The sequence below is a fragment of the Puntigrus tetrazona genome, chromosome 15 (genome assembly GCF_018831695.1).
Source record: "Puntigrus tetrazona isolate hp1 chromosome 15, ASM1883169v1, whole genome shotgun sequence".
Taxonomy (NCBI): domain Eukaryota; kingdom Metazoa; phylum Chordata; class Actinopteri; order Cypriniformes; family Cyprinidae; genus Puntigrus; species Puntigrus tetrazona.
In genome coordinates, this window is record NC_056713.1 from 16,123,166 (window position 1) to 16,141,812 (window position 18,647).

At 40.9% G+C, this 18,647-nt stretch overlaps 1 protein-coding gene across 1 annotated transcript; it reads left to right on the forward strand.

The window, feature by feature from the left end:
* Positions 1-1,381: 1,381 nt before the first annotated feature.
* Positions 1,382-4,478, forward strand: zgc:153372 (uncharacterized protein LOC767695 homolog). The gene is made up of 10 exons (XM_043258313.1): positions 1,382-1,593; positions 1,969-2,099; positions 2,174-2,324; positions 2,440-2,576; positions 2,680-2,749; positions 2,869-2,950; positions 3,510-3,641; positions 3,794-3,936; positions 4,022-4,144; positions 4,228-4,478. Exons 1-10 carry the CDS (start codon positions 1,420-1,422, stop codon positions 4,303-4,305), a joined length of 1,221 nt encoding a protein of 406 aa, XP_043114248.1. The 5' UTR covers positions 1,382-1,419; the 3' UTR covers positions 4,306-4,478.
* The last annotated feature ends 14,169 nt before the right edge of the window (positions 4,479-18,647 follow it).

Below are 18,647 nucleotides of genomic sequence, written 5' to 3' on the forward strand. Positions count from 1 at the left end.
AGAGGGGGGTGGAAATGCCGCACAGAGAACACTGGCTTTGATGTCTCCGTCTGCGGTACAGTGGTCATGGACTTAGAATACAGTACAAAGGGTCACAGATAAAAAAAAAAGAGCTTTGATAAACAGTCAGGTTAACTTAGTAATCAAATTGGATGCCATGCATGTGAATGAATGCTAGTAGCATACAATTCATTTAATAGGCCTGAAATAATATATATTTCATACACAGTGATACCTAATTCAAAGTGCTTTACATTAGCATAATAAGAGAACAACTGTTTGAGAAATAGAAATAGAAATACGTAAGAACATAGAGGTAAGAGAAAATGTATTAAGAACTGATTTGTACACACACACACACACACATATATATATATATATATATATATATATATATATATATATATATATATATATATATATTTGTATTATTAATCATTTATTAACATGAAAGGGTAAGGAAAAAAGCAGATTTTTTAATTTCATTTTGTCAAATATAACATGCATTTTCTTTTTTCTTTTTTTAAAGAAATTACATTTTTGTACAAATGCCCTTTATTCACAGTAGATATTTTATATGCATCAGTAATAGTGCATCATTTATTAAACCATATTTTATTGCTTTGTAAAGGTTAAAATACTATGAAAACCCAAACTAGCAAACACTGAAATGAGCTAGAAACTCATCTCTCTGACAGACGATGTCTCATCTTTGACAACAAAGGCCTTTCAGACTCATCCCACAGATATTTGCTTACAACGGGGTGAAAACCAGACATACTTGGACCACCCTTTAATCAAAGTACAGGCTGTTGTTTGGTAAAAGACTCAGGACTCGGAGGGCAGAGTAAGGTCACAGCTGACTGATTCTGCTTAATGTCAAGCAGGACACTGTGGGAAGAGTTTTCCAGTTCCATGCACACACGCAGGAGAGCAACAATGTCCGTATTCATCACAGCATGTCAGGCTTCTTCACACCACTGTCTCTTAACTCTGCCAAGCCGAGACATCATAGCTACTACTACCCCCAACCCCCCACCATGCTTAACTCCAGACACACGCTTAAGAATTACATATTTCTTTTCTGGATATTACATCTGACGGATCGTCCTCGACTTATTCCAGTTCTCTAAAGGCAAATTATTCCACAGTTGGTCTGGAGATAACTTAAGGAATCAGTGAACAGATACAGAATGTTGTACATACATCTACCCATTAAATATAACAAGTGGAAGAGGCAGAAGTCATGTTACTGTCTTTGCAGAAAGGTGCGCCATGAAAACACGGACGCGTTGCGCCCTCAGCTGGTTAGCGGTGATGCGCGTTCATGTTGATCGTTCGTTTCTGCGGGAACAGTTTTAGGAAGGACTTTACCCTGAAGTTGGATATAGAAGTATTACCGCGAGCAGTGCACAACTAATGCGTTACATTTCCAGGGCATTCGCTTTCCCAGCAGCACAAACTGGAAGGCAAAACTACAGCTACATTCCGTTCGCTTTTATGAACCACGCTGCTACATTTCTACGCATTTTAGCTGTCCGGCGTACAGTTCAAATCTTTAACATGTGTTCTGCTGTTCATGAAAACGTGAAGGTAAGCGGGCAAAACGCGCACTGACACCATGTTAACGTTTATTTAGTGCGACGCGACCGACGACGTTTTCATTTTTTTTTTTCACATCGTTTACGCCCGTGATCAAAACTAATCGAGGGGTCTGATCAAATTTGTTGATGTATTGCACGCAGAGTCGTGCACTACAACTGTAACTATAACTTCATATATTATCCTGAAATATTTGTATGTAATTAAATGTGTGAGCTACCAAAAACGCAATGCATTCGTGTACACTGCAAGCGCACGTTCATTGGAGAGGTTCTACTTTGGTAGCTTTCAGTATAAATGGGCTTTAGCGTTTATTTTAGGCCATCGCAGGATCGCTTTGCAAAGCTCATTCTTTAATATTTACAGAACTACTATGGCTCTCGGCTGGAGACTTCAGATGACTTACAGACCAATGCTGCGTGTGTCATGCCCTCCAGACCTCTGCCCAAAAGCGCATGCGAGGCCCTAAAACAAGTCCACCCAGATGTTTGCAAGAGGTACAGCTTACCTCTGTATAACTACAGATTTGTCCGATTTGCGGTAGTAGAGAATGAAATGGTGTGATCTTCAGGTATTTTGGCTGTGGGCTGGTGATTCCAGAAAAACTGGAAGGATGCACGGTTCTTGATCTGGGCAGTGGATCGGGCAGAGACTGCTTCGTCCTCAGCAAACTGGTGGGGGAGAGAGGTCAAGTCATCGGACTGGATATGACGGATGAGATGGTACGTCACAGAGTAATTATATCCTATTTTTTAAAAGTTAAACAACTTTTCGTATATAACCATGCAAGTGTTAAGGAAGTGCAACCATTAACCTTTGTGTTTGCTCCAAAATTAGATAGTTGCTTCACAAAAATATGCCCAGTACCATCAGGAGAAGTTTGAATACTCAAAACCAAACACTGTGTTTGTGAAAGGATACATGGAGAAGCTCAGCGATGCAGGGATACAGAACAGCTCTTTGGACGTAGTTGTGTATGCACATCCTTAGGTCGTTTATTTTTCATAAAATATAACCTACCTAAGCAAAGGGGTTTTTTTTGTTTGTTTTTACGAAAAGGCCAATTATTTTCTCTAGGTCAAACTGTGTGATATGTCTGTGCCCAGATAAGAGGACCGTGATAAGTGAAGCTTACAGAGTTCTGAAGGTGAGATATTTCCAACACACGTACTGATCATCTCCCCTCACTGCTGTGTTTATTTAAGAAAACGTTTTGCAAAATTGTGAACTTTTTCAAACAACATTTTTATGTGAATGATCTCATAGGAAGGTGGAGAGTTGTACTATAGTGACATGTATGCAAGCGAAGTAGTTCCAGACTCTTTCAAGGAAGATCCAGTTCTGTGGGGTAAACATTATTTCATTTTTAATACATTTTAGAAATTTAGACTATGCTACTCTGCATTTATTTATGGGGATGGTTAGAGTCAAGACTTAAAAAAAACCCCACAATATTAACAAGCCTTACTTTAGAAACTGAGATACTATTATATATATTTTATTAACTTTTACTGCAATGATAATAAATATAGCAATTTTTATTAGTATTATGAATACATTTTATTTTAGAATTTCTAGTATAATTTTTTTTTTGTAAGTTCCTAGATTGCTTTTAATGTCTATATAATTTTCGAGAGAAAAAAAAATAGCTTTTAGTTATTTTAGTACATCTAGTTAAACTAAATGAAAATGAGCTGTAAAATATGATTTTATTTATATTATAAATATATAACCATATTATTTCAAATGATTTAATTTTTTTTTCCACTTTATTATAACAACCCCGGTTCACACAAAGAAAGCAGTGGTTTCCAAAACATAAATACACCCCAATCTAACATATAACGTGTATCATCAATGCAAAATTTAATGAAGAAGTGGTAAATGAATGTGTTTGTTCCTATCAGGTGAAGGAATGGCCGGCGCCCTCTACTGGCAGGATCTCATCTCTTTAATAAAGGACACAGGCTTCAGCACTCCTCACCTGGTTGCAGGCAGTCACATAGTGGTTCACAACCCAGAACTTCAAAGAAAGACTGGTAATTGTTACCTTCTGATTTGTGTATGGCAACAGCATTATTGCTAAACCACATTTGTTTTCACGTGCTTTTGTTCTTCGCTGTGACTTTGAGGCAATCAGACGTGTTAAAGTTTAACTAGTGGTGCTTTGACCTACAATATGCCACAATAGGTGATGTTAAATACGCATCTGGAACTTACCGGATCTTTAAACTCCCTCAAAACTCCATCGAGACCAGAGCGCTGGTGACCTATAAAGGCACTGTGCCTGACTGTGCTGAACGTTTTGAGTTTGATGCCTCTCATTCCTTTAAGGTAGACTCACGTTTTATTTATGTATTCGTTTTTAGATATATTAATACGACTTATTTTACGGTCAATTCTGTTCATTCTGTTTCAGACAAATGTCCCAGTGGAGGTGGGTGCAGAAATGGCTGCCGTTCTCCAGAACAGCCGTTTCTCTACGGATTTTAGTATTACAATGTTAGACACTCCAGATCCAAACCAGAGCAGTACTCCAAAGGTGAATGTGATTTTCTGTGTTGGTATCCTATTCGTTCTTTTGATATATAAGGTTTTCTTTACTTCAGTTTTTATTTTTTGCAGTATTGCCACCTTAGCCCGTTCCTTCTTGCGGATAAACTGGGCTCCTCAGTCAAACAGTGCTCCAAGACTGGACTCTAAGGTAAATGTGGAGAGTCCGGTGGATCATGTGATGACTGGATCACTTGAGATGATGTGATGGGAAGTGAGAGTATAGGATGTCTTTAGTTCTCAAGTGATCAAGTTTTCTTTGAACTTGAGAAAGCTGTTTGTCGTGTTAATTGTAGAATAACTTTTTTAAAATACCAGGGTCCTCAACAATAAACAACATTAAAAAGTCTTAACATTTTAATTAATATTTTAATAATTGTTATTCAAGAAAAAAAAAAACAAATCAAGATCTTTCTCAGTGGATTTTTTTTCTTTCTTGTTTTTATTTTAAATGTTTTAAAAGCTGATTTTACTGGCCTCTATTTTTTTGTTTCTTATAAGATTATAAACCAACTCAAAGTATTGGCACTTGTTTTCCATTCTGTATGAAATAAGGCGGTGCTGATATTGATATTGATGCACAGTACGCTCATTACGCTGTTAAATTAATCTCTCGGCAACACAAATGATTTTTGCATTTTCTAGATGACTTCTTGTTTCAGTTGATTTAGTACCAAGCTTTTGTTAATTCCACATATATAATGCCACAGCATTGTAGTTGTTTGCCATTTTACTTTTACTCTTTTTATGGCCTGGCTGTTGGGTATATAAAAATAATCACTGCTCTGCTGTCATTTATTTGGTACACGTTTACCAACAACACAACTGTATCAGCGAGAACACTGCTGAAATGACATACTGCATAAGACAAGATGAGCAGAACAAAATCTATGTCAGAAAATATTTTTAATATGCATCATTTCAATCTGGAATTTTTTCGAAACATAAGTATGAAAATAATTAATCCTGTGTATTTAGAGTGAATAAAATACCACATTTGAATTTATCCTAGCATACAAATATAAGATGGTTGTTTTATTTAAAAATGTTTAAAATGTAATTTCCACTATCATTTTATTCAAAATACATGATTTGAAATGTGGAAATGACATTTTAGAAAATCAGTAAAAAGTAAAAAAAAAAATTGTTTTGATATATATATATATATATATATATATATATATATATATATATATATATATATATATATATATATATATATATATATATATATATTTACAGTTGGAGAGATTAAATAAAAAAAAAAAGTCAAATTCAAGCTAATTTACTTTGCATTGCATGCATTACATTTATAAGCAATGACACTGATTACTTCACTTTTTGATTTCCCGATTCTTAAAAGTCATGTGATATTTTTAATGGCAGGATGTAGACAGATCAGTCAGTTTCCTGAAGTCTCTTGAGTAAGCCTTGCCAGTAATAGGAATTTCATCATACTATTACAGAGTCGGCCTTAAATATGAATAAGATGACATTCAACTATGTGTAATGTCAGTATTCTTGGTTTTATTGGTTTATGTAGCCTTTAAGTTTGTCATTGGACTGCAGATGGCGCCAAAATCCTGAAAGCGTTCCCACAATAGCTCTGCATTTTTATGATTTTGCAGCTTGCAGTGCAGAACCAATATGATTAGACAATGATAACGGCATAAAGCAGTCATAATTCAATAATATGAACAGGCAAATTACCTGCACAACAACTCATCCCAAGCAATCAATGAGCATTTTCTAAATCTCATTTATAGTAATTTACTTGGAGATTTAATTTGCTAATAAAAGCCTACAAGAATGAAGAAAAATGATTGTAATGATGCAAATTCCTCCTTTGGATAAGTCTGATCCGTGCATTATAAGCTGGGCTGCGTTGTATTAAACATCGCATGTGACAAATCAAGTGTGCAAGGGTTTATTTCGCTTGGATTCTCAGGCATGTATCTCTAGAAAATGTTTATATTGGACTCTCATGTCAAAAAATTGAACTCTTGGACTTCTCCTCTGGGTTCTGAGAGGGAGTGCTGTGATATTCTGAGCTGTGCGGAGGAAGCAGGTGTGATGTAAATGTAAACACAGCACCGAGGAACGCTTCTCATTGTCCTGGTTTCACCTCTGCTTAAGTGCTGGTCTTCTACCGCGTGCCCAGAATGTATCCCATTACTCTCAGCCACTTAATGCTCGACGATATCCAGAGCTAAAAAGCCTCTACTGTCAAGAGACACTGTGAATGGAAGAGTAAGCTTCAGTGAATAAGACCACACACTGATTCCAGTATAAAGCTCATCTTCGGAGCTTGTTCGCGTATCGTGTATCATTGACATAAGCCAAGCGTATTGTACCAGAGGACTGATAAATAGGAGCAGTGCCAAGGGTTTTCACAGGCCAATCTTACATTAATGACCAACTTCCTTTACAGAAAGACTGTACAAAGATTTGGTAAAAAAAGATGAAAGTACAGTAAAATTATATATATATATCATTACATATACCTTGTAGAATTTAAATACATGTTTAAGCAAATGTTTTCTTTTTTAATATATTTTAGAATGTTTTTTTCCCAGCAGCCATAACTCATTCAGTGTCACACGATCCTTCAGAAATCATTCTAATATTCTCGTTTGGTTCTCTAGACACAGCTGTTTTTGTGAAACTATTGTTTTTTTTGTTCTTTTGGTGAATTCAGAAGAACAGCATTTATTAGAAATATACTTTTTTTCATTTTGGATAATCACAATTAATAGATTATTAAATATATATACATACACACACACACACACACATATGATTATTTGACATAATAAATGCTTTTCCTGTTCTGTGTATATAAATATATTTATACACACTCTCACGCCTTTGGACGTTCTGTGTTTGTGTTTTCATTTACCATGTGTCATGTGTGACCTTGTTTCCGTCTCTCGTTGATTGTCATTACTGTGCATTATTTTTACCTTGTATTCTGTTCGTTCGTCCGGTCTTGTCAGTGTGTACCTCGTCCATGTGAAAGACTGTAAACTGTTCTTCATCTTCTTGCATTATTCCCAACCACACTCTCTCTCTCTCTCTCTCTCTCACACACACACACACACACACACACACTGCACACATTATGCTAACAAAGTTTTTATTTTGAAGGAGATTAATAATTTGGCAGCACCCCCTAACCCCTCCTCCCCCCAAATCAAACGCATGTTAGAATGAGAATGTCCCCTACACATTAGGGCCACTGTCCTGCAGAGTTTAGCTCCAGACCTAATTATACACACCCAATCCAGCTGATGAAGGCATTTACAAGTGCTACAAACTTCCGGGCAGGTATATTAGAGCTCTGCAGGACAATGACCCTCCGGCAGCTGAGTTTGACACCCCTGGTCTAGATCTATAATTGGACGCCTACCAAACCTTCCACCTCACATCAGAGCATTCTTCTAACCCAACATGTTTGAGGCAATACTGGAAGCTACAGGAGCTCAACCGGGTCAGAATGGGAGTGAAGAGGAAAAATAGAACAGTGCTCTTGACCTGCCCTCAGCCCCGCTCCCACAGAGCCCGACCTGCAGGAGAGGCTGAGGGATATCTTACCCATGCTGCTTGACTAGCCAACCGAGATCAAAAGCGCTCGCGGCTCCCCTCCCCTCCTGTCCCAGCCAGGAGCTGATTGAAGCGATTCATGACCAGGTCATGACCCCTGCGTGCCAGGCACGGCTGAGGACAGACAAGCAGCTTTGCTAAGCAGGTTTCGCAGACTCAGACTGAAGCAACCACATCTTTATCAGAGCATTTCTCCTTTCCTGGCTATAAATCATGCGTTTCCCTTTTTCATTCACCTGTTTTTCCCTGTTGTTTTAAGTTCTATTTTTTGGCAAATGGAATCTCAGTCTTGAAGTCAACATGAAACAGTATTTGCAACCCATTTAACTTGATACAAAATATATTATCTAACATTATCTAACAATAAGCAATACATTTGTTACAGTATATTATTATCTTTAACACCTATGTGTAAAACACACATATAAGTGTTTGTGTGTGTAATACTATATATAGTAAGATTAAAAATACGACGCTTTAATGTTTTCCATCATAGTTTATGTAAACTAATGTAGCTGTTATTTTACTAAATGAAAGTAAAATGATACCTGAGCGTGACACACATGTAGAAAGGAATCAGGAAATCACTGCATTTTTATTGTGGTTTTTTTTAATTTTGTGTTCTGTTTAAATCCCTTTCACAGAATTTTTGTATTTTGCAAAATACAAAACACTATTTTCATTAAAGAAAATGAACATGTTTGTAATGATCATGTTATAAACCCACCATCTGCCTTGATAAGTCTGCGCAACTATCACAAAGGTTTCAGTCTAATAAACACTTTGATGCATTGATTTAGCTTTGATCTTTTTGGATCCTTTGATAAGCAAATATTTTTGTTCCTCACTATCTGCCTTTTGTGACATTGTTCACTTCACACAGGCCTCCCCCCCCCCCCTCAAACGTCCTTTCGTATAGTCTGTGAATATACATATTGATTCTCGTTACACTTCCTAGCATGGGGCAGCTTAGTCCTTGTTCAATGTCGCTTTCTGTTTTAATTAAAAGGTTATTAATACGGTATCAGGCGAGGAGATTAGCCCCGCGGTTATTGAGGGAGAGCTTTGTGGAATCACAATGTCCATTCTCTTGGGCCCTGTCAAATTTATCAGGTTCAAGGGCAACAATAGGCACTAGAATATCAGCTAACAGATCCATGGAAGCTTTTGTCTTGGTCGGCGAGAGATCTAAATTGCCCTGTGTTGTTAAGCTAAAAGCTTATTCAGAGGAATGCTAAAACCCACGCCTTTGATCTGTCAAGCAAAAAAAAACAGATGAAGGAGAAACGGAGGAGAAACAACAATAGTGTATAGTTCGAAGTATTTCATTATTTCCGTGTGATTGCTTGCAGTTTGGTCACTGGCTTGATGGTAGAAGCTCAACGTATTCCATTTCATATCAATGCAAGCGTCGGTTAATAAGGGAAATCCCAAGTTTGTAAGACAAGCTGGAAAGTGGAAAAACAGGGGTTTTCCTGTTCCCTTTGTGATTTTTTTTTTTTTGATGGTCAAGGACCCTGCAGACAGAATGTCTTGGTTAAACATGACCGCTTCCAAATACAACCATAACAGTGCTTAAATCACCAAATAACTTCCACTGTCTAGACGTTCCGTGATTACGAGATTATTTAATATCCCATTCACACATATATAACCTTCATTTTTTTCCTCTGTTAATAAAGATGAAGAAGTGTATCACAAGCTAGGAATGATAAACTAGATTTTTGTTATTAAACGAGAGTCAAGGAAGACCTGACCTCTGTCATGCTGCTCATTATCACAGGGGTCGTTCCCGAGGTGAGAGAGCTTTATCGCAAAACTGCACCTTCCAATTAACCCGCAATTCATTCTCTCGCGCAGACAGGCTGTGCACTTTCACAAAAACATCCAGTCGGATTCACCGCCTTCGCAATAGGTCTGCCAGCCAATGAGATGCTATTGTTCACGTGCTCATAAATGTGTTGTGCCCTAACTACCTTTGTTTAGTTTTATAGTCTTTGTGCAATAGCATAATGTGGCCAGTTGAAGAACACAACAGTTTTATTATACGCTTAAATGGGCAGTTAACGCTTGTCAAATGACAGTCAAGTGTTCACCACACCTAAAATGTTACTTTCAAATGTATATGTGTCACCAAGCCAGCAGAGGAGCTCTTACCTCTGGGTGATCTGCGATCACTCCCTCTGCTGCTACTTCCTGTCAGAGGACTATAAATACTGCAGCAAGCCACCAACTGCAGGTTGCATTGTTTCGCCTGTTTCGTTGTTAGATCGCCCGTGGATTATTGTCTCTGGTTTTGACCCTGCCTGTCTTCTGATTCCGTGATTGTTTGCTGCCTGACCTGACCACCGCCTGTCTCTGGATTTTGCTATTGTCTTGCCTCCTATATATCTGTTAGCCCTGTTCGACGCCTGCCTGTTATGACCATGCCTTCGTTTAATAAAAGCCTGCACATGGATCCGCACGCCTCAGACCCTTCATACGTGACAGAATGCAACCTCACACCAGGATCCAGCGGCTTTTCACCGAACCATGGCCAGGTATGCACCTTGCAATGTCTTTGCTAACCCTCAAGCAGGGCACCCGATCACTTGAGGATTATACTCAGGAATTTCTGGACCTGGCTTACTTCTCTGATTTACCGGACTGTTTGCTAATTGAATTTTTTCACGAGGGAATAAATCAGCCACTCAAAACACAACTTGTTCGAGAGGGTCCACGTGAATCACTGGCACACTTTATTGAGTTTGGTTTAGTGACTGTGGGGTCAGCTCTCACGTTGGGTATTATGGAGGAAGAAGACACTGCATTTATTCCCAAGATGGCCGCCTTCCCCGAGCCGCTGCCCAAGATGGCTGCCGCCTGCCCAGAACCGCTTCCCAAGATGGCTGCCGCCTGCCCAGAGCCGCTTCCCAAGATGGCTGCCGCCTGCCCAGAGCCGCTTCCCAAGATGGTCGCCGCCTGCCCAGAGCCGCTTCCCAAGATGGTCGCCGCCTGCCCAGAGCCGCTTCCCAAGATGGTCGCCGCCTGCCCAGAGCCGCTTCCCAAGATGGTCGCCGCCTGCCCAGAGCCGCTTCCCAAGATGGTCGCCGCCTGCCCAGAGCCGCTTCCCAAGATGGTCGCCGCCTGCCCAGAGCCGCTTCCCAAGATGGTCGCCGCCTGCCCAGAGCCGCTTCCCAAGATGGTCGCCGCCTGCCCAGAGCCGCTTCCCAAGATGGTCGCCGCCTGCCCAGAGCCGCTTCCCAAGATGGTCGCCGCCTGCCCAGAGCCGCTTCCCAAGATGGTCGCCGCCTGCCCAGAGCCGCTTCCCAAGATGGTCGCCGCCTGCCCAGAGCCGCTTTCCAACATGGCCGCCTGCCCTGCGCGCTTTCAACATGGCCGCCTGCCGTGCAAAGCCTCCAGTGCCCGTGCCTCGTGCCAAGCCTCCAGTGCCCGCGCCTCGTGCCAAGCCTCCAGTGCCGGCGCGCCGTGCCAAGCCTCCAGTGCCCGCGTCTCGTGCAAGCCTCCAGTGCCCGTCTCGTGCCAAGCCTCCAGTGCCCGCGTCTCGTGCCAAGCCTCCAGTGCCCGCGCCTCGTGCCAAGCCTCCAGTGCCCGCGTCTCGTGCAAGCCTCCAGTGCCCGCGTCTCGTGCCAAGCCTCCAGTGCCCGCGCCTCGTGCCAAGCCTCCAGTGCCCGCGCTCGTGCAAGCCTCCAGTGCCCGCGCCTGCGTGCCAAGCCTCCAGTGCCCGCGCTCGTGCCAAGCCTCCAGTGCCGCGCCTCGTGCCAAGCCTCCAGTGCTCGCCGCTCGCGCCCGCCCCGTCCAGTGCCGGCGCCTCGCGCGCCCGTCCAGTGCCCGGCGCCTCGTGCGCCCGCCCAGTGCCCGCGCCTGCGTGCGCCCGTCCAGTGCCCAGCGCCTCGCGCGCGCTCCTCTCGTTAACCCACCCTCCCACCCTTACCACACGTCGACGATGGATCCCAGCAGCCCCTGCACTCATCCTCTGCCCTCCACCTGGAGCTCGCCACGGGTCTGCCAGTCTCCATTGCCGCCGTGCGGTGAAGGATCCTCGCTTCATCGTCCGCCTCGAGCCCCGGACTCCAGCTCGGCTTGCAGACCCGTCGGCTTCCCTTAGGCTCCTAGCTCCCTCCTCTCCACCGTGCTCCGTCAATCCACCAGCTTCACCAGGCTCCATCGTCTCCGGCTACGCCCTGGTCGGTCGTCGACCATCCGTCGCCTCAGGATTCCTCTCCTCCAGCTTCGCCTCGTCCCTCCGTCCCTCCGGCTCTGTCAGGCTCCTCCCTTCCCCCGGCTCTACCTCAGTCCTCTGTCGCTCTGGCTCCGCCGCGTCCTTCTCGTCCCCGTCTCCGCATCAGTCGCCAAAGCCTGCGGTGTCGCCTGGGACCTCCAGCGCCTCTGCATCACCCTGGCTCTTCTGCTCTCCGCCTTCGCCTCAGTCTCCTCGACCACCTGCTCCACCGCCGTCGGTCGGCTCCATGGGGTTGATGACCGTTACCTCTCTATGGCTCCTCCCTCCGTCGGCTCCACCACTGACCATCATGGCTGGGCTCGGTATCGCCTCCCGCTCCTTACTCCTCCCGTCTTCTCCCTGGCTCCTCCCACCGTCTCTTCCTCCCTGGTCTCAGCTTGCTGACTCCCTCCCGGAACCCCTCCCAAGCTCCCAGTTATGTTTGTTTTGTTTGTTTTGTGGAGCGCCAGGAGTCGCTCCTAGGAGGGGGGCTATGTCACCAAGCCAGCAGAGGGAGCTCTTACCTCTGGGTGATCTGCGATCACTCCCTCTGCTGCTACTTCCTGTCAGAGGACTATAAATACTGCAGCAAGCCACTCAACTGCAGGTTGCATTGTTTCGCCTGTTTCGTTGTTAGATCGCCCGTGGATTATTGTCTCTGGTTTTGACCCTGCCTGTCTTCTGATTCCGTGATTGTTTGCTGCCTGACCTGACCACCGCCTGTCTCTGGATTTTGCTATTGTCTTGCCTCCTATATATCTGTTAGCCCTGTTCGACGCCTGCCTGTTATGACCATGCCTTCGTTTAATAAAAGCCTGCACATGGATCCGCACGCCTCAGACCCTTCATACGTGACAATATGCATTTATTCTAACGAGCATTTACAGATTTTCGCACGTGGCTTACTGACATTAGACACAAGTGTTTTTAACTTTCAGATGTCAAAGACTAAACGAATAAGTTTCCATGATGTTAATTTGAAATTAGGACAAGTAAAAGGAAAGGACAATTCGTCATCTGAATTTTGCATGCATTTTGCCTATGCTTTTGATTTATTTCGCAGTGAGCAGGCTGCAAATTATGAGTTATCATGTGAACTGCACCTGATGAAATATTACCCTACTGCTATAGAGCGCATGCAAATGGAAAGACCATCAGAAAAACGGACAAAAAGCCAAGGCCAGCTGATTGCAAATTGGTGTACAGTATAGGACAGATCTCATGGGTCAATGTGGTATTAATATTACTGTACTAAAAAATATTCTTTATTTCATGATATTGACTTTCCATGTGCACCTGGTAGGTGGGGACCAAATTCATCATCTTCTAGAGTTACATGCAAGCGTTACTTGTCAGTTTGATGGTAGAGCACTCAAAGATTTATATTTCAGCACTTCCTTATATAAACATCTCAAGACTGAGGATACACAGGCTAAGAAAATGACAATTCCCTTCGGATTCTATGAAGTTTTTACTCTTTCATCTCCAAGACTGGCATAGAATGGCTTTGGCTAGAATTTTAAATGAGCGTTTACAGAAATAATCCAAAAATAGCACGAATACGCAGTATGGAACTGTTCTATTCACTTACACATCATAAATAATTGCTTTCAAATGAGACTTTTCACTGTGCTTGACTCTTGTAGTTTTATGTACATGAATATTTTCTCTTTTTGATCATATTCGATTACTGAGAGATCTAGTGTTTTTTTTTTTTTTTTAAAGAAAGGCAGCAGATAAAAGATCCGATTCTTTCCTATGGGACTTTCTGTGAAGCTCGCCTCATTCAGCAACAGTAACCGAGGGGGAGGAGTTTAACAAAGGGTCGCTTTGGTGCACAGCTGAACAAATCCAGCTGCTAGTAAGGTGTTTATTTACTGTTTACTAGCCTGTTAGCTCTTTGACTTCTTATTCATTTCTAATATTTGAAAAATCTTGTCAGACATGAGGTTAGGCGGTTCTGTGTCATACTGAAAAGCACTTTTTTCTTAAGGGCCTCACGGGTGGGGCAAACACTTCACTTGTCATGTGTGCTGGGTTTGGCTTGAGTCCAAATGGACCTCTAATAGACCCTATTCTAGGCCCTCAGCACTGTGGTCTAGATCCCCAGGGTCTGATTAGCCTCAAGAATAATTCTCGAAAAGGGCACAGCGAAGACAAGGTTGATTCTAATTTCGGTTCTAAGCAGCGCAGGAGTAAGTGTGTGGTCTGGAGGTTGATAGCGCTCTAAAACCCACTTGAGTTCTGCATATCTAGAGCTTTCACTCTAAGCGAAAGTGTTAGTTCAAGCGGCCTTGCTGGAAATAGTATTGCTTTCGTGAAAGGCTGGCTCAGAGGGATATTTGTGTCTTGTGATTGCCTTAAGACAGTGTGAGGAAGGCAAAGGCCAGAGGAAACGTATCCTGGTCATATGAGCATGAAGTTTGTGTTTATGGTGAAACAGTGATGTTCTGTTCACTGAGCAGCCGTGAAACCAGACGGAAAAGTCTGCCCGGGTTCACAGCCCACCTCGAGGCACGGTAACTTATTTTCACTGCTGCAGTTGGACACGGAAAATGATACTTGTCTCGTTTGACATCCAAAAAATACACTTGAATAAAAGTGACTGGAATAGAGTTATGTGATATGTTAAATCCTGGAAAAAAAATGATTTGAAAAGTAAAGAATTGTGTTTTCTTTATTGCCTGAGTTTGTTGAGCGCAAAAAAGCTTCTCTATTGAATGACTTGACAATATTTTAATACAGTGTTGTCTTGGGGTAATTTAGATGTGGGGGTTTAAAAAGGAGGAAATAAAATTTACATTTTGTCATTTTAAAGGTTTATGAAACACTACTGTTGTAATGCAAATCCTGCTGCTGCTGTTTTTTTTTGTTTTTTTAAATATTACATTCTTGTTAATGTTTAAAAGTTAAGTTATATATATATATATATATATATATATATATATATATATATATATATATATATATATATACACATATATATAAAAACACGTTAGGGTTAGATTAGGTTAGGGTTAGGTTAGGTTAGGTTAGGTTAGGTTAGGTTTAGGCTAGGTTAGGGGTTAGGTTAGGTTAGGTTAGGTTAGGTTAGGTTAGGTTAGGTTAGGGTTAGGTTAGGTTAGGTTAGGGGTTGGGGTTAGGTGTAGGTTAGGTTAGGTTAGGTTAGGTTAATGTTAAAAGTTAAGTTTTATATATATATATATATATATATATATATATATATATATATATATATATATTTTTTTTTTTTTTTTTAGTAATTTTGTTTTTGTAATTTTTTTGTTAATTTTTTCGCTAGGGTTAGATTAGGGTTAGGTTAGGTTAGGTTAGGCTAGGGTTAGGGTTAGGTTAGGTTAGGGTTAGGTTAGGTTAGGTTAGGTTAGGTTAGGTTAGAGTTAGAGTTAGGGTTAGGATTAGGTTAGGTTAGGTTAGGTTAGGTTAGGTTAGGTTAGGTTAGGTTAGCTGTTTAGGGTTAACTATTTTCAACAATAAGAACAAATATTTCTAGAGCAGCAAATCAGCATATTAGAATGATTTCTGAAGGGTCATGTGACACTAAAACCTAAAGTAATTTCTATATAAATAGAACTATAATATTTCACAATATTGCTGTTTTTCTGTATTTTTGCTGTAACTTAAAAAAAACTTACTCATCTCAAACTTTTAAATGAAAGTCTATACACCAATAGGCAATGCTAATTATAAGGTAGCAATTTAGTTAACAAAATTAGTTAACATGAACTAGGAATGAACAACATTTTTAATATTAGTTAATGCTATTTTTTAACCATTTACTAATGCATTTAAAAATAAAATGACATTGTGTTTGTTGACATTAGCACTGTGAACCAACATGAACCATACCAATGAATGATTCTATTTTTATAAACTAACGTTAAATTAAATAAATGCTGAAACAAATTTGTATGTTCACACATTAACAAGTGTTAACAATGACACCTTATTGTAAAGTGCTACCAATTATTGTTATTAACAAGCATATTATATCACCTGTCTCCTTCTACTTATAATTAGTTCCTCCCGAACACTGACTGTGATTGTAGTTTTTGCCGTTAATAATCTTAAATAGTGTAAAAGAGATAACAGCTCTAATATTGGTTAAATGCACATCCATGCGCACGTGTTAGTGTTAAGCTTAAGGTCACAGAGGAGTGACTGACTTGGGTTTGTCTGCCTGGGCCTCTTGAAGCATGGCCTTTGCATTCCAGCGCCCAGACAAGGGCCAGCAGCTCCTATGAGAGAGTGAGAGGGAGGAAGTTTCTGCAGGGAAGGGATTATGCGCAGTTTCCTCCCCCTCCCACTCGCTCTCTCCTGGTGCTCCATAAACTATGTCAGAAAAGCACTAGAAACTTAAACCTGCTCCTCAGGTACACGACCCTGCAGACAGGATTATGCTCTCCACGCATTTGCGGTATCTTTTTCGGCTCTTCAATTTCCAGCTTCTTTTTCTGTGTGTGTGTATGCGTGTGTGGGTCATGTGGTGAAGGATGGGCCAATCTCATTGGAGAACGGAGCGGGGAAACGTTACAGCTGCACAATGCTGAAGCCGGTTTTCTGCCTGACAGGCACTTAAAGCGATTCCACTCATGGATGAGGTAGGGGGTGCCGGGTGGGGAAGGGGGTAATAGATCGTTCGCAGGAAGGGGGAAGGTCGTTTCACTTCTTTAGCTCCAAGTTTCTGCGTGGTCTAGACAGCAGTTATTTCAAAACCTTAAATGGAATAGACTGCGATAAAGGAGGATGCTTTACTTTCTTTATGATACTCAGAGGCTATAAGCATGGTAAGTGCGTTCTGCTTTCTTTGTCTACACAATTTAGAGTAAAGTGCATTTGTGCCATCATGTGCATGTGCGAACACATGGACATGGACCTCTAAATATCTCAAATTCTTCCCTTAATAATAGCTTTTTTTGCTCTTGTATTGACTTTTCAAACAAGCTCTGTGTGCCTTATCAGCTGAACCTGAGAATTGAGGCAAAAAGCCAAGCTTTGTGCTTGAATTCCAGACAAGTTCATGGCCTGGTCTGGATTTTCACTGAGAAGCAAGTGAAAACAAGAGTCTGAATTTACTTTTAGCGGTTCCTGGTTCCGTATTGTCATTTCTTTCTTTCTTTTATTAGTATTATTATATGTTTATTAGGATGTTAAGATATCAGTGTTTCATATGTAGAAAATCTCTTAATAAAAGATATATATAAATATATATATATATATATATATATATTATTCTAAAAAATTTATTTTGACATTTTGAAATAATAGCTCAAATGCACTTATCTCTTCTGTAGATTTCTTATGCTAAATAATACCAGTTTTTTTTTTAGCTGTGCATGTGTCTAGTCAAGTTTCTCTTTTGCGAGAGCAAACACTAACCAGCAGGCTCCGTCACTTTCAAGGACTTTCTGGGAATAGCTTTCAATATTTACCTGCGAGTGCCGTTCGTCGCTGCACGCTGTTTATTTGTGTAGTCCGCTCAGTTATTTTATGTGAATGACAGAAAAAAAGGTAAATTCATTTATATTTGTTGTGCTCTCTCTGATTCTATCCAGTGCTTTTGGTCGAACCTGTTTATTAACCATTAAACATATAATATTACACTACGCTGATGATGATTGACATTCCTGTGGCTGTGGAAAAGCTGTTTTACTATTCAGGCTTTTGGTGAGTTCACTTGACTAAACCACCCTGCTGGGAATGCCGTTTGAAGACCTACATTCATCGAGTCGGCAAGATGGCCCAATTAGCCAAGTTAAGATTCTTGGTCTGAGGTGCCATGCATGGGAGTAACAGGTCAAGTGTAGATCAAGAAAACTGTAATTGGAGTTCGAAGAGGATTAAGAGAGATTAGATCCATCGTGTTCGAATTCCTCTGGTGAATGTGGAATTTCTTGAATCATGCTCACTCGTTATGCTGCCCAATGTATTCCGGGAGCCATTTGAGGAGGAAAAAACTAATCACGCTAAATGTTTGAGAAATAAATGCGATTTGTTACAGTCCATAGCTCGTTTTTGTAGGCATTTCAGTAACTTAGTATTCAGGGACTTTTACTTTGAATGCAAAAGTAGAGCTGTATTTGGCAGGTGAGGCAGCATTGTTTGAAGGCCGTCTACTTTGCTGTGGAGACTCTGATCGTCCACCACCAAAATGTCGCTCGTGTGACATTTTCACCTCAGAAAAGAAAAAGAAAGCCTTCACAATTGACTATTATTACATGGAAATTACATGTTTTTTTTGTAGAATTACGCTATTTATGATTTATATTGGATTCTTATACAGTGTCAAATAGCACGTGACCCCACTCAAATCACTAACCACTGCATAAAAAATTAAATTTAAGCTGTATAATATGAACAATAATTTAATTTTAAAAGTGTGAGTAAATTATGCACCGTCTTTTAAACCATGTTATAGTTTTGTGTGAAGAAAAGAGCAGCATTTAAATTATTCACTTCATATCAATCTTTGTAAATCTCGTTCAACAATACTTTCAAATTCGGAGCATTGCTTTTGGTTTAAAAGTTGTTGAACTGTTACAGCGCTGACTTCAAACCTGGCTCAAGGAGGTAGCATATTTTGTATTATGATTAAGATTTGGGAGCTGCAGCGGAGATCTGAACATAAGGCATAAATGTTGTGAGGACT

What these genes read in the sequence shown, in the direction of transcription:
- zgc:153372 (XM_043258313.1), top strand. Translation starts at nt 1,420, where the DNA reads ATGCGTTACATTTCCAGGGCATTCGCTTTCCCAGCAGCACAAACTGGA. An exon ending in GGAAGATCCAGTTCTGTGGG is followed by an intron (nt 2,951 to 3,509) that starts GTAAACATTATT and finishes TGTTCCTATCAG; the next exon opens with GTGAAGGAATGGCCGGCGCC. An exon ending in AGAACTTCAAAGAAAGACTG is followed by an intron (nt 3,642 to 3,793) that starts GTAATTGTTACC and finishes ATGCCACAATAG; the next exon opens with GTGATGTTAAATACGCATCT.